General features: G+C 45.2%; 1 protein-coding gene across 6 annotated transcripts in view; it reads right to left on the bottom strand.

Annotated features, from left to right (window-relative positions):
* The window catches only part of NEURL1 (neuralized E3 ubiquitin protein ligase 1), a 151,261-nt gene that overhangs the window by 79,196 nt on the left and 55,524 nt on the right, over positions 1-16,541 (bottom strand). Inside the window, exon 1 of one of the 6 annotated variants that reach the window (XM_035329651.1) lies at positions 7,487-7,526. The exons of 1 other annotated variant lie outside the window; for it this stretch is intronic. In XM_035329651.1, the coding sequence (XP_035185542.1) occupies positions 7,487-7,511 (25 nt within the window). In that variant the 5' untranslated portion in view covers positions 7,512-7,526. 4 more of the 6 variants (XM_035329648.1, XM_035329652.1, XM_035329650.1 and 1 more) reach the window with 4 other exon arrangements.

Raw genomic sequence — 16,541 nt, 5'->3', positions numbered from 1 at the left:
TATGCATCTGATCAATTATTGTGGCTCTCTCAGCCCCCCACTTTTGCTGTGCTGTCAGACCCACCATAAATCTCAGATAAACCAAAGGACTCATCTCCCCAGCCCCATCAATTGCAGTCATCTTGGATGTTATTTTTAATGCCAATGAAGTACAGCATCCCATCAAGAGAAAATCAAGGACAGAGTCGAGGAACAGAAATACCACTGCGACCAACTTGACAAGAGCTACAGAGTAGAAGGCTCTGACTCATCTCAGACCAGCTTCACTCAGATAAATATGTCTTCAAAGCAAAATGCTGTGATTTAGAGGAGGGATAGATGGAAAAGAGGAAAGAAAGAAGAAAACAAAACAAAACAAAACAAAAAAACAGACAGCAACACTAATAGGGATCAGCCCTACAGCAAGATCCCGTCATACAGAGGGCTCAGCATATGCTCTGATCACAGGCTCATGGACCACAAGGCTTGCAGCTGGCAGGCATGCTCCTCGTTTAGCCTCCGGGAGAGATCTCTCCTGACCTCCACCTCCATTCCCTGCTGTGCCTTCAGTAATCCCTGCTGATTCTCTAGGGCAATCCATCAGGATCAATTCTTTGCTTTGCCTTCACTTTTCAAGAAGCTCCCTTTCCTCAATGATTAATCTTTTTTAGACTGATCTCAATTCTATCCTCAGCATGTATGGACATCATTAATGTAATTTATTTTTTTTTAATAAAAAGCCTATCAATTTTGAGATTATGTGACTAGAGACCACCTCTTCTTAATTCCTTCTTGATGTCAGCAATGGTAATTGTATTTGTTTCACAAATTTATTTTATACCATTAACAGTATGAATCTTCTGGTACTGGGAGTACTTGTTTTGATTAGGCATGCAGATGATTCCCTGGGACTTGTCAGGGGATCTGACAAACCTTCCTGAAGAGACACCTGCTACCTCTAGATTAATTGAATGATAGCTAAATATATCATCCATAATTCTCAACAAAAGAGGAATTAAGTGAGGAACAGGTGAAAACAGATCAGAGGTAAGAACGGTTCCCTGCAGAGGAAGGAGAGGACCTGTCAAAGAGGAGACAAATAAGAAAACCAAATCTGAAAAATAACACAAAACATTTACTCCCTAGGTCCTATCACAGCAGAGCATCAAGAGGACATGGAGAAATTAACAGGGAAAATGCCAGGAAAGGAAAGGACAAAATTAGAACAGGGATGCTCTTTGCTCTCACCACTTGTACCAAGACCCCTACGGTCAAATATAGCCACAACTAATGAAAAACTCATTTGCGTCTCACAACAAATAGCACAGTTTTGAAGCGTAAGTGTGGTTACCCATAAAATCTCTCTATATGGAGGTACTCCACACTTCATTTTCAAAAGTGTTGTCAGCAGTCAATACTATCAGCCACCTAAGGACACTCGAAGGTGACCTGCAGGTCAGAGGCACAAACTGAAATAATCTCTGGGAGCCCCACTTTTAGCAAATGCCAGCACTGCTTTGGCAACCTGCCCAGGGTCTTCTGCACCAGTTAATCCAACCCTGAGCAGGATTAACTTCTCATACACACACACATTTGCTTTCAGAGCTATATAGCAATCTTACTGAAAGCAGGGCGAATTTAGAAAAAGCCTCTTCTCAGTCCCGTTTTGGTTATCAACGAGTGACTGCCTGCAGGTTTTAGGAAATGTTAACCCCCTAGTGAGGGGAACCAATTTCCAATCATTCCCTCACATCTGGGAGCTCAACAAGATGCCCCAAAATCTAGAGAGTAATTTAAAGATAAGAATACAAAGTAACATTAGTATGCAAAGAAATCTCACTCAATTGGTGTTGTCAGGTCTTCATTTTTCACTCATTTCTTATTTCTTCTGGGACGTTTGCAGTTTTAATTAGGTGAAAGCAGCTGGAAATTATTAATCTTGAAGGTGTGTACAGTAGTGTGCACCGGGGTACAATTCTGTTTAATGATATTAACTGCAAGAGTGAAATGTGGTACTGGGAAAGGTTGTTGCAGTTTAGGCACTGAACATCCAGAGCGGCAAAGCATGGGGCTGGTTCCAGCACTTGCCTATGGATATACCATTCACTGCACTACAAGGAATTAAGAGAAAGCTAAAAATAGAGCTCCATTGTGCACAGAAAGAATAAATGAAGTTAGATACAGTAGCTATTTTGCATTAGGGAAACAGCCTCCACCCTCTGCCATTCCCCAAAGCCCTACAGCAGCAGCTCAGCCGTGCTCGCTGGGGCTGGCAGCTTCCAGCAAGCCCCAAATATCCCAAACCTCCTGGTGAGGCAAGCAAATGAGCCCCATGGATTGTTCTTCATGGGAACAAAATGTGGACAAAGGACAATACCAATGCTTCACACCTATTTTGCACAGGAATAAATGAACAGCCAGGTGCAGGAAGGACCACGGCAAATAAGATCTCAGTGAAATTTCCCAGTGGTAAATGAGTCCAGATAGCTACCCAAATGTCCTTATCACCATGCAATGTGGATGGAGTGCTGCTACACCACAGCTCCCACTTCCTTCTGCTCAAGCACACAGCTGTGGCTGTATTGCACACTAACTAGCACCTATATCCTGAAATAGGTGAGGCGAAAATTTGGCCATACATAATACTTACACCTGTGTATGCATCAGACAGAGACACACGAGCCATTACTTGTATTGTATCCACAAGTTACAAAGCATCATCCACTTAAGAATCTTAAAAACTTACCTGTTCAAGCCAAAAATTACATGTCAGTCACTGCTCTTTCCAAGGCAAAAAGCTGATGCATTCTCACTAGAGACTTTGCTGTAATTACGCTGATGCCATATAATTACAGTTTGGGAAATGTGACAAGATACTTTTCTTCCCTGCCCTGTGTAAAAATTATTCCACTGCAAAACACTGATGAATGCATGTGACATGTGAGTAATTAAAACAAAAATAAAACAAAGCCCTGCAATGAGGGACTTATTAGTGACAGTGTCTTGTAGGAAGGAAGGTTATTGAGCAAATGTGCACGCATGCACAGACACATATCCCCTGCACATGAATTAATCCACTGTGTACCCTCTAGCTTGTCAAAACCTTTCTGAAGGGATGCGTACGTGTTAATCGCTAACCCCTGCACGTATACACACACTGAATTCCTCTCCCAGTACAGTGCAGCAGCTTCCTTGGCTAAAGCACAACTTTTTGTCAGTTTGGTTCTGAGTGAATGAGGGGGGAAAAAAAAAAAAACATAAAAAGCTCAGAGCATTTTTCCCAGACAAGATCTCCTGGGTCTGGCCCCCTAAAATTAAGACTTGGGTCTTCAGCAAATAGCATCTCACTCATAAGGAGGAATTAAAAGCTGATGCAGCAGGTAACAGTTGAATCAAACGGATAACAAGAACTTACTTATGAGTTATGCATCTATTGGAGATGCTTTATGCATGATTAGTTAGCAAGTACTGTTTAACATAAATATTTAGTTAAGTCTGCCTATGCTGTAGGAACACTATAGCACACAGTCATTCTTGAAGAAACTAGCCTCAGATGAACCACGAGCAATCATATTAACATTTCCTGTTTAAAATATTGCTCAAGTAAACACCACATGTATAGATGTTCTTTTTTACATACCCTGTAAACATCCTGTCTATCAAGACTGAGTTACCACTGAACTTCCTATTTTGACTTTTTGCATGGAGAGCACTGGAAAACCCCCCCAGGGACTTGGCACACAGGGTAGGAAGGGGCAGGAGGAGCAGACACCATCACATTGCCAGTGAGAACATGGGCACACAGACAGAACTGCATGAGGATGCTTGAGCAATGCACATCATTTCATGGAGAAGGAGGAGTGGCAGTTCCTAACACATGTAGCCATGGGATGTCTCCTTTCAAAATTAACGGTGCTGCCTTTCAAGCACGCTGGGGTTAGTTTGTTCATGAGAAATGGAGCCAGAGGCAGGTTTCTCCTGGGAGAGCAGCTACTGCTGCTTCACTGCCCCTTTTTTAAAGCTCATTTCCAGCCTCAGTCCATGTTGGAAACTTCCCTTTGGGTGACTCAGGACCTGTTCAGCACTCACCAACTCTGTTATTGGGACACAGTAGTGGGGTTCTCCTCCACTGCCACTGTACCCTTGGGAGAGCAGGTCTTCCCCCCTGCAGCCAGGCAGGAACCACCTGCCCACACAAGTGTGCATGCACTCCCTGGCAGCTCAGACAGGACCATGCACAAAAGCCCCTCAGAGCAGAGCAAATCCCAGGATATCCAGCATCACCTGCCATCAACCACACATCCCACAACTTTTAAACATCACCATCCTGCCTTGATGCTTTTTGAGAGGGTGCCACCCTCATGAACCAATATCTCAATTCACTTTCCCATCCCCACCACAGTCAGGGTGGGCAGCCGTGGGGCAGGCAGGGACCCTGTGCTCCAGCCCAGGCATGCTGCTCAGGAGCTGGTGGCTGGCAGAGCCCCACACTGCCCAGCAGCATGGTTTCACCCCGTCCTAGCTGATTTTCAGCAAGGTTGAGTTATTCAGGTGCTTGTGAAAATCCCAGTCCATCCTTCCAACACAGAGAGGTCACCAGAAATAACTGGAAGAGGCAAATTTGGGCTTTACCTATGGTTTCTAAAACCAAGGGATGTTAACCCCCAGGGCTGTCAACAGAGCTCCTTTTGGTATCATTACATTTAGTTTCAATTATATTTCAGAGAAATGGGTAAGGTTTTGGTTCTCTTTCCCAGCTATTTTGGGACACATCTGAAATAGAAATATTCAACAGAAAGAAGGAACTGGAGGAACAGTAGCCACAGACAAACCACAAGTCCAGATGCAATCTATTTTCATTAAATGCACTTTGCTGCATGACTTTTTATTATTATTTTAAAATATACTACACATCCATTCTTTAAAAGCATCATTGTGCTTAACACCACAGTGTCTCACCTCCGATTGTAACACAGCCTGTAGCCCCTCTGTGCGGAGAGGAAAATTTGACAGAGCTGATTACCCATGTCTCCTCGTCATTTTCCATCTCCCAACAAAATAAAAGAGAACCACACTCATCGGAGTAGCATCGCTGAAAGGCAGAAGTTGCAGGATTAGCGTGCAGTGGGCTGCTGGCTGCACACAGGAGAAAGCCCCAGCAGGAATACCAGGTCCCTGGCATGCACAGGAAACACATATAGCTATTATTCTTCCCCAGACAGGTTTTTCATTCGCATTCAAATAATGTTTCAAAGGGGAAAAGGAACCTATAAAGACGACAGTCAAAGATGTGCCTTTTTTTCCTTAAATGTTGACCCAACAATATTTTTACTCTGCATGTAATGCTTGTGTTGTGACATTATAGGAGAAATAAGAAGGTCAGAATACAGATGAAATTTCAGGACATGGATGATGAACAAATTAAAATCTCTATCAAGATGTCCTTCCTAAATACTGTTAGGAAAAAGTCATCTACCTCCTAACTATGTCTATTTGCTCCTTAAACTGCAGAGTTTGGACTTGGTGGAAAATATGACAAAAACTAGGACTGTAACATGAATAGTCACAGCCTCAGCGTACACCTCCTGAGCTTCTTTTCAAAGAAAGCACGTGAGATATTCCAAGCTTACATGATGCTTTTATCTGTTTCCTATCTGTGTTTACTGTAGCAATAAGGAAGTTTGCCTGAAAACACATCCAAACTGCGTGGAACACGCAGCACATCTTTAAGCAGAACATTTCAGCACAATCGGCACGTTCAACGAGCACAACATTCCCACCGACACGCTTAGGGCATGAGATGTGTGCAGACACGGACACAGCTAGCATCGCACACTGCCTAGAGATCCCAATTTTGCTGCAACATCAGCCTGGGCAGGATGCTCGGGTCCTTTCTCAGCCCTCCCAAACATCACTCTGCATTACGCAGCAGACAGCAAGTGGTGCTTGATAACCTCAGCTTAGCCCAAAACCAGCCAGCTCAGTCCCGCGTCCATCCCAAACCGTACCGGTGTAACACCAGAGAGCAGAAAACCTCTGCTGAGATGCAGTCACGGACGGAGAGGAGAAACGAGGTGACAGCTCCACCAGCCTCCCCCGCCGGATGCGGTCACCCCACACCCCCACTCCCCGCCTGTGCCGCGACCCCTCGCCCTCCACCCTTACCCCCCACCCGGCCATTTCGGGCTCCTGTCCCCCCGCTCCTTACCGTGCAGCGCCCCGCGGGTCACCTGGCCCCCCATACGGCCTCAGGCAGCAGCGGGGCAGGGGCTCATGCCCCCCCCCCACCAGCTCCGCACCGCCAGCCCCCGGGCCTCCGGGCAACCGCCTGCCCCTCGCCGCCTGCCTCCACCCGCTGCCGGCCCTAGTAGCCAGGAGCTGTCCTTTTTATTTACATAAGGAGGAGGAGACTTCGCGTCTTCCTGAAATAGCTGCCGACGCTGGGGAGATCGGGTGCGGCCCCCCCACCGGCGCCCACGGTCCCCAGCATCTCCCCCGGGGCTCTCAGCATCCCACGGGGGCTCTCAGCATCCCCCGGCCAGGGGCTTTCAGCATCCCACGGGGGCTCTTCGCATCCCCGCCGGAGGGCTCTTCGCATCCCCGCCGGAGGGCTCTCAGCATCCCACAGGGGCTCTCAGCACCCCCCCCCCGCCCTGCTCCAGCCCCTTTTTCACCCAGCCGAGGGGGGGAAGAAGGTGCGGGGCCGGCAGCCGCCGAGGTACCCGGCTCCCAGGCAACGCGCAGAACAAAGCCCGAGGCGCTGCCAACTTCGCTCACGACGTTAAGGACTGCATTTAGAAATATCAAACGGCTCCGGCCATTTGAAACTTGCTTTGGTATCCTAGGGCGGAAAGTGGAATGGCAAAAAGAAAAAAAAAAATCAAAATAAAAAAAAATAAGAGGAAAAGAATTATTACCAGACATCACTGCACCAGAGTCTTCAAACGGCCTCTGCTGGTTAATTATTAGTTATTTAAAAGCAAAGAAGAAGTGCTTGAAATGCAGACTGGTACGCCACGGACTGTAATAATAAAAACATTACCCCCCGTCAACTCTTTTGTGTGAGGCTTGCATGCTCCATCCACATACAACGCCTCCTGCTCTCCAGCCCATTGCCTCTGCTGCCGGGTAAGGGCCAGCAGCACTAAAAGCAGGAGGATGCCGAGGGTGGTCGGGGAGGTGCACGGGGAACCACAGCCAGCCTTGGCCCCTCGCTTGCTCCCTTTAAGCCACGGTTCATGCAGGAGCCAGCTCCCTCCTGTCTGTCTCCAGCACCGCATGCCCCTGCCCGCACGCATCTCTCTGCATCTCTCCTGTCCACGAGCCTAAGGGTAAATTAACACAGCAGGCATCGTGCTGCCACAGCCGGCCATGGTGTGTCCAAGCTGGCTTGTTGAAAAACTAGTTCATGCATCTTTACGGCACACCGCAGGCACTCTTCGCTCTGCCAAGGAGTAAGACCCAAAGTTATGCAGCCACAAGCACAGCTCTGCCTCCCAGCTCTTACCATGTTGCTGGGCAAATCCTGCCATCCCACTGCCTCGACTGTCCCACCAGGAAACTGGGAAATAAAATTTCTCTCACCCGTGTTGTAAGGTTATTGCTTAGGATGGCTGGGTGCTGAGGGACTCAGCACTTCTTAAGAGAGGAGGGGAGGAAAAAAAAAAAAAAAAAAAAAAAAAAAAGCAATGCAGAAAAGCTCAAGCCAAAGAAGCACAGTCAGGGTGTTTGCACTAACACTGCGTGCGTGAGGAAGGCTGTGCCCAGCATTTCGAACCTGCCAGAGGAGCATCTCCAAGCCCCCGAGCAGCAGCCAGGCACCACCGCCAGCACCCAGCTCCCTCCTGCCCAGCCAAGGAGACTCACGCCGGGACCCCAGAGCCAAGCAGCAGCTTTCCTCGGGATGAGCAGCGCGCAGGCAGCGCTCAGCTCCTCCCTGCCCAAACTCACACTCTGCAGAGCTTACGGCAGCTTCTTGGCAGAAGACTTTTTTTCCTTTTAATTCCTCCCCTCCTGGACGAAGCTGCACTTACAGCAGCAGCAAGAGCACAGCAGCGCGGCCCGCACACCCCGAGCGACGCAGGGCATCTCTTGCATCGTGCCAACCCAGGGCACCCCGCTCTGCTTCCACGCCTCTGGGGACCTGTGGCCACCACAAGGACATTGCTGGTCTTGTCCCCTGGCAGGCAGCCCACCCGCTCGCCCTGACAGCAGAGGGACCGCTGGGTGTTGACACCACAACCAAGCCATTTCACCCCAAGGAATGAAGATTTACTCCAATAGCCAGCCCCAATTTTTCTCCCTTGCTCTTTCAGCTCTGCTTTCCATCCTTACCTTAATCTTCCTGTGGCTCTGTGAATAATTGACTTTTTGGTTCACTGCCTCAACCAAGAGATTGCTAGAAAAAAAAATATCATTTCGTGTTGGCCCAAAACTGAATGCTTGGTATGTCTTGCTGAACAAAATGTTTCTTTAACTCAAAACGAAGCATTTTATTTGGGGAGTTATTTTTACCTCATTTTTTTCAAGTTACGGTCATTGAATCCAGCTCTGAAATGATGTCTTGAAAAAAAACATTAAGGACTTTGTTCTGAGTATACCAAAAGGAAAAGTTTGAACTGTTATCTTTTCAGATTATTTTACAGTTTGCGAGTTATTGGCTTTGTTTGTTTGTCTGAGGGGGAGGGCGGGAAGGGCAAGATGCCAGAATGAGTCATCCCATTTGGCAGAAAATTATAAACTGTTTCAGTTGATTGAAAAATTGCTTTTTAAATTTTTTTATTTTTTTGAAAAAAAAGTACCCCCTTTCCCCAACTTTCCCCAGTGCTGCGGAACAGCTCCCGTTGGATGCAGCCCCCAGAGCCACAGCAGTGCACCAGTCTGCCCCGTTCTAGCTCCTCAAGGATTACTTGCTATATGGCAAAGCTTGCTGACATAGCCACGTCACACTGGAACTTATCTTTGATTTGGGCTTATCAGCTTCAAATCCCTTTCAGACCTTGCTCTTTCTCAAATTTCTCTTCTGTCTTTCATGCTTCTGTTTTTTCTCTGGACAAAGAAAACCTATCTACAACCCCGTTCCCATTTACAATTCTCCATGCCAATACCCTCTAGGTCCCCTTGGGTTATTTCTCTGCCCTTGCCAATCCCAGCAAGGCCTCCCATTGTGGCATCAAGTATATAAAAAAATAATCAATATCTCCATTTGTGCTCCCTTCTAAATTATTGACAAAGGTATTAAGGCTGGACCCAACAGCAACCCAGCCCCTAAATCTGTTCCTGCTCATGAACGGCATCCAGCAAACTGGGGCCAAACAGCACTGCTGCTATCCAAGCAGGGATCTGCTGCAGGAGTGCTTTGAGGCAGCATCCAAACTTGCTAAATATATTTATTAACCAGAAGATTAGAATGCTAAGGCTGCAGAGGGCTTCTGTAGACAGATACACAGTCATCAGGCTCCCTTATTGGACTAAAGCCTTAGGTTTTTCTGAGCCAGCCTTGAGCAGACAACAGGGCACCTCTCCCACAGCCCCAGGAAAAATACCCAGGCCTGGGCAGCAGCTTTAGGTAGGAAAGACAAGGGGTGTTGAGCAGCTGCTTTGCTCCCGTGTCCTGGTCAGCAAGGCAGGAACAGGCTGGCAGTCAGCAAGGAGGACACAAGGGACCCACCAAGGTCTGGGAAAGGACATCTCAAAATAGCTGTGATGTCTGATGATCTTTTGTTGTGTGGAACAAAATCATCTCACTCTTCCTTTGTGCTCGCTGCATCGCTCAGCCTGTCCCTCTCCTGATGGGGGTTTTTCCCACTTTAATGGTGATGGCACCAAGATTTCTCCAAGAAATGGCCCAAAGAGTTTCCCTGAAAATCAGCATGGAGGAAGGCAACTGTGGAAATCAGTCTGACATTTGCCAGTGACAAGGAACCTTCTCTTAATGACTTCAATGTTTGAGAAGTTACCCTCAATTTCTCTATTACTGCTTGCACTCAGTGTTATGGTAACAAATTGATTGACTAAAAGTTGTCCTTTTTCACTCAATACAGTAGCTCTCTGCAAACACCCGGAGATGATATAGGAAGGTAAGAATTCAGGGTTCAGAAGAACATTCTCAGGTCTTTTTTTCCAGCATAAGCTTCTGACTGCTGTTACAGCAGGGACTTCACCTGTACAGAAAGCAGACTTCATTCAGGAACCTCTGCCACTGTAACTCCAGAGGAAAAACAATGTTCTCAGCAGGAAACGATCCAAGAGAAAGTGTCTCACAAACATGGGCTAGCACAAGAAAAAAAAAAAAAAAAAAAAAAAAAAAAAACAGCGATCAGAGCTGGGAAATCTTACATTCTAAGCCTCCTCTTAACATGAATTACATGAATTTATTGCCCATAATGGAGGGGGCTTAGACCAAAGATACATTTCTGCTTTCCATTCTTTACCCGTAATGCAAAATACACAGATCCTGACCTAACAAAAAATATGCTGACTAGCTGATGCTTATTTGAAAACAGGAGGAGTTATGTAATTAAGTATTACCCTGGATTAAAGTCTAATCTCAATATTTAAGTCACGGGAAATTCAAAGCTCTGCCTGGCTGAAATTCTCAAAACTGAAACCAGGATTCACACCTAGAACCTATGGCACAGTGACCATTAACCCAGGCACTCAGTAACCCTGGGACAATTCACTGCAGGCACAGCAGGATGGAGGATTTAGGGACGGGGAAGTCTTTATGCTGAACATTCACCTCACACTTGCACTCAGCGTAAAAGAGACATCAAAGCCATTTGTTTTGGTGACAGGAACCACACAGGCACAGCGGTAAAGGCTGCTGCTTGGTAGGGTGATGAAGACATCAGCGAGGTATTTGAATGGATGTCCACGATGCAGGTTGGTTCAATGAAAGAGCCATTGTAACAGCAGAGCCCAGCCAACCCCTGCCTGCTCGGCATTTTGTCATATCCCCTGTGCCACCATCTGCAGGAGTGGTAGAAGGCAAAAGTGCTAGAAGGAGGCATGAGGCTGAGCAGTGAAAAGGATTTCCAAGGCAAGGAACTGAGCAAACCCCAGGCTGGGTTGTGTAGTATCTTACAATCGTGCAAATGCTCATAAACCCCCACATGCAGCTTTTATCTTCAAAGCCAAAAGCATCTCCCTCCTCATGTATTTTTGCACTTCCAAGAGATAATGTAGTTTAGAAATCCACACAGAATATTTTAAGGTAGCAGAGTTTGGAAATGATAAAATTCAACGTAGGATGCACCTTGCATTAAAGCATTGCGCTGGGCTGAAAGGCATTTCTGAAAAGCAACTTTTAGACAATACAGAAAAGCTGTGCATGCTCTGGGGCAATATCATCTGGAATTTGCCAGGAGTCCATCCCCTGAGAGAAAATACGCTGTACATGACACCTACTGCGTTTTTGAATGCTTCTAGTCCTCACATCTATTTTTAAACCAAATTAATAAATGAGCCTTTCTCTCTCATTGCAGATTAAATCTTCATCCACAACACTTTTTCAAAAAGAGTTTTAGACCTATCTAGTTGTAATGAAATATGAAGATAAACGCAATCACCTCACCAGAAGAAACACATTAATCTAAAAAAGACACAAAAAAAAAATTGGTCTATAACTTTCACCTAATGAAGCTGGCTTTTGCTTTGAGAAAAAGTGTAGGAAACTTCAGTTTCCTTTCTAGGTCTACCATCAAGCAAATATTTTTCTTAATTCCCATTTGAATGTCTTCATTTTGACTCCACCCATAGACAGAGCATAATGGCAGCAAGGCAGTACTGAGAAATCCTATTTCAGTCCCAGTCCTATGTCTATCAAATGTTTGGAAACTTGGAACAACATCGTTCCATGTGACATGGCACTGCGATAAGCTTTTAGCAACAAAAGCAGAGTGCTGTTCCACACAGATCTACAGAGAATACCTGTGCACTACACATACATTTACATCACATACAGTAGCTCATTTGCACTTTATCACAGGCAATATCCAAACTCTACACTGAAAAACGGAATTACCTGCAGAAGTCATAGCATTTTTATGGTGCATGTTGAGCAAACACCACATTTGTTTTCACAACATTCCTGTAAGAGGTGCTGCCTCTGCCTGAGCTAGAAAAGTGTATTCTGATTTTTGAGAAAAAAAAAACACACAGGGATCTTAGGAGCAACAGGTTAGTTTGCTCTGATCACCTTAATTTCATGCTCTCTGGTTGGTGCTCTGGAAAGAGTGCAGGCAGGAGCTCTGCAAAGCAAAAGTTCCAAGAGGTAAGTAAGGTAATCAGAAAGCATTGGCACCAGGGTGAAAGTGAAGGTTAAACAGACTGCTTCCATCCGGCATGTGCTCACTTTAGAGAGCTTGACTTTGTAACCTTGATAATGTTCCCTTGGAGTCAAGGTGTAATTCCCAAGATTTTTCTCAGCAAATACATGTGACAGGAGAGAACAACCTCGCTGTTTTATGCCCACCCTTTCTGAAAAATGCCTCTCACACACGCAGATGTTTGTGTCCAAACCAACACACTGTATGTTTGTGATGTAAATATTAACCCAGCAGAGAAACACCTTTTTATTACCTGAACTCTCTACCTTGCTAGAAGTCCTTCAGAGAGGAAAGGAAAGTACAGCGGAGTCCAAAAAAAACTCTCTAGGATGATCAGAGAGGTGAGATGCCACATCTCCATGAGACCATGTCCTTACCACGTGTCCCTTGCACTAAGCTTCAGGCTGGACTCACAGTGGAAAGTCCCAGATCCTCTCCCAGAACTGGATCCCTTCTCACCAGAACCTCCCTGCCCCCTGCTGCAGGGCTGTTCCATACAAAGTGGGATTTATTTTCAAACTTTGCCCTTACAGGGCTGCTTTTGCAAGTTGTTTTGTATTAGACTTAAAGGAGCCAAAGGAGATGAAGGTCAAATACTCCAAGGGCAAAATAAACAGCAAGGGTGAGCTTTTCAGCCCAAGCAAGATGAATCTTGTGGGTGTATAAATGAAACGTGTCACATAATGCCTTACATGCACATTGCCCTTTCCTCTGTTCATCTCCTGTTCATCACTTCTTCTCTGGTCTCTTCTTCTCCCTCACCTGATGCCACTGACCTACACCCCTCCAACTCATTCTCATCGTGGCTTTTCAAGTTGTATTTGAAGTTTATCCTTCCTCCCTTATTGTACCTTTTAAACTCCTTTCTCCTATTATTTAAATGAAATCATGTTTTGCATGTAACTCAATCTCTCAAAAGCACCACAAATGACCGTAAGCCAGATGCAGTGGGTAGCTATTATTGGAATAAAAAAGTGTTGTTTCTTCAGCTCAGGAAAAAAAATGATTCTATCAGGACAAAACCAGAGCTTTTCCTTCATCAAATGACATTTAATGCCTAATTCAAAGCACAAAGCAGATGGACAAAAATTGTAAGTACACTACTGAGTAGAGAGCAATGGTCATGTTTCCCTCCAGCCACTCCATCCAACATCCCCACTTCTACCAGTAGGACGCAAGATTCATAAAATTACCAAACGCAGAAAAACATCTGTATGCTTCAGATCTAAAACATGCTAATATATTCATCACTACAGCATCTAGACTGAGTGTCTCTGACCTACCACAGCTTCTACTGATCTGCTGCAAACTTTTTCAAACCAAAACAACTCTGACTGCCATTACTTTCTCTCCCTCTCATGCACTATGCCTTCAGTCCAAAGGTCTTTTTCACTTCTTCCCTCCCTCCCTCCCCCATTCTTTGCCTCAGCATCCTCGTCTGTGCCGCCCACACACTTGGAGAGCAGAGAGCAGACCAATCTGGCAGGCTCAAATAACAAAAAAAAAAGGGGGGGGGGGGGGGGGGGGGGAAGAAAAAATAATAGTAAGATGTTTTCTGGCCTACAAGACTCCTCTGTATTTTTTATCTGGAGGGAGAAGTCAAATCTCTTTTCCTTTCACCAGGAACCAAGCGGAACAGCGGAACAGCAATGGTTCCCAAGGTCTCATGTTCTTGCAAATCAGCCCAGAGAAAAGCAAGGAGGGGGGGAGAAGACTGGCATTTCTCCGCAACACGCAGACACCTTTGAAGAATAACATTAAGCTTATTTTTAATTGTATCTCCTTCCAGCACCAAGCACCAGTTAAAAATATTTATTTTTTTTTACAACATGGGGTTTGATTAGCCAATATTCTTGTCTGCTTTTCTTGAAAAGGGCTGAGGACAAACTCTGCTGCCTGGAGGCTCGTTACCCAGCCAGGCATTTACTGGCACCGTGGGGACTGCTGAGCTGGCCGGGCACAAACACTTGCCCACACACGTGGCACAAAGAGGGGTCCAGAAGGACACACACCTCCACATGAAGCTCTGAAACCACATTGGCAGAGCAGACCCAGTATGGCCCAAATCTTGCAATCTCATCAGCATATGCAAAAAACCGCTCCGACATAAGGCATCTAATGACACTAATGGCACACAGCACGGCGATACAGTCCAGGCATGTGGAAATAATCACAGGCCCAGAACCCAGAATGACTGATTTTTTCCCATTCAACATATGTTTTACTTAGATGTCTGCATCTTCCCACCCTTCTCTCAGTCTCCCAAGCTTATTTGTTTTTGGTGGAACACAGGCAAATATCTTTAATACCAGAATGTTATGTTAAATCACACCTATCTGAGAAAGAAAAAATTAATAGCCTGGAATATAAACAAGAGATTTTATGAAATACACACATTCCTAACGATAGCCAGAATCTGACCCCAGGACAGTTGGTCACTGAACAGGCAAAATACATCTGAACTCTGCTCAGCCCAAGGCTCTAAAAATAATATTTGGGATTTCTACACAAAATTAGAACAGAATAAGTTGAGTTTCAGTTGAGACATAAATATTGTTTATTAGGACCAAGCGTACATTCCACAAGATTTAAAAACTCTATAGCTATTCTGCACAGTTATTAGTTTTCTTAAGGTGACCTGTGGGCCATATCCTAGGCTAGTAAAATCAACAATGACCTCAGCACTTGCCACATCACTCCAAACAGAGCATCACTCCCATCCTATCATGTCAACTTAACTGAGCTGTTTTTGTGTCCCAGAGATGTTTTATCTAAAAAAAAAAAAAAAAAAAAAAAAAAAAAAAAGACATTTTACTCGCACGGCTATGTGTCAGCTATGGTAATTTTTGTTGCTTTAGCTCTTTGCAGCCACAAAGACCAAACGTCCATTTCCAAAGTCTTTATCAACACAGTTAAAGCAACAGAGCCATCATAATGCAGATAGTGTCTTTCACTAGCTAGACCGCTCTGTTGAAAGCAAATGTTCACAGGTCTTTGGAAGTGTAAAAACAGCCACTCTTTTTGCCGTGTTTCTGACCTGTCAAGGCAAAAGTACACATTTGCATACATCATCTCCTGCCTTGTAACTCCAAGAGCCAATACCAAAGTTTTCCTGGCAATTGTATGCCCTTGCCCACAGGAGACTGTTGCTCCTTCCCAGGGAATCCCCACTTGACTCACACCCAACCTTCACCTCCAAGGAGAAAATAGGAAGGGTTGGTGCTCAGTGCTCCCTTCCTTCAAACAGATCCTTATCAAATTACACCATGACTCATTGCTGATCCACGCATTTACTGGCATTTCCGAGACCTTATTTGAGGTTTGACCATGGTCTCACTCACACTTTAGGACTATTTCCCCTGCAGCAGCAGTGTGTTTGGAGAGAAAATCTACCATTACTATAGAGCATCTTAGAAATACAAATCTTTCTGTCCTAGATTAAGACAGGAACAACAGATGTGGGCCATGCATCTCCTCACATCCAGTGTTAACAGGATACATCTATACATTACATGGCTGTTATGTCAGATGATGGTCCTTTTAACAGGTAGAAGTCTATTAGAGATCCATGTATTATGAGGTTTATTATCATCTCCCCAGACAGAAGTCTTTGCTTCAAGACAAACCCCTCTGTCAAGGCAGAGGATTATTTAACAGAATATGTGTGAGATTTGGGCAACCCATACATACCACAGCGATTTCCCCATGAACAAGCTGCTCCTTATAGGGTGGGTGGAAAGCAACCTAGCCCAGAGCAGGGGGGTTGAAACTAGATGATCTTTAAGGTCCTTTTCAACCCAGGCCATTCTATGATTCTATACCCCTGGCTGCTCAGACCACAGGGCCTACTTTCTGGTCACTCCTTTTGGATATTTTTCAGCCAAAGATCAGTAACTTGTATTTCCTTCCCCACAGCTCCTACTTCATATTCCTGCTTCATAAATCTGTGAAACACCAAACAGTCTGACCTCAAAACTCAGGCAACACAGGAAAGCATATTTATTCAATAGCTTGTTTGACCTTCTAGCAAACAGCAGCAAGGCCTACTGCAGCTGGCATATGCCCCTCTCTGGGTAACACCAGCCTGAGCTAATGCTTGTCTGGATTTAGACAACTTGAGTCAAGGAAGGACACTTGGAAGACATTGCAATTTGAGTGGGAAAGTTGTGCAAAGATGCACAAAAATATTTAAAGGAGATGGGCACAATAAAGAGGAAAGACATTTTTGCTGGC

Source organism: Oxyura jamaicensis, chromosome 6 (assembly GCF_011077185.1).
Source record: "Oxyura jamaicensis isolate SHBP4307 breed ruddy duck chromosome 6, BPBGC_Ojam_1.0, whole genome shotgun sequence".
Classification (NCBI taxonomy): domain Eukaryota; kingdom Metazoa; phylum Chordata; class Aves; order Anseriformes; family Anatidae; genus Oxyura; species Oxyura jamaicensis.
This window is presented reverse-complemented; position numbering and strand designations above follow the sequence as displayed.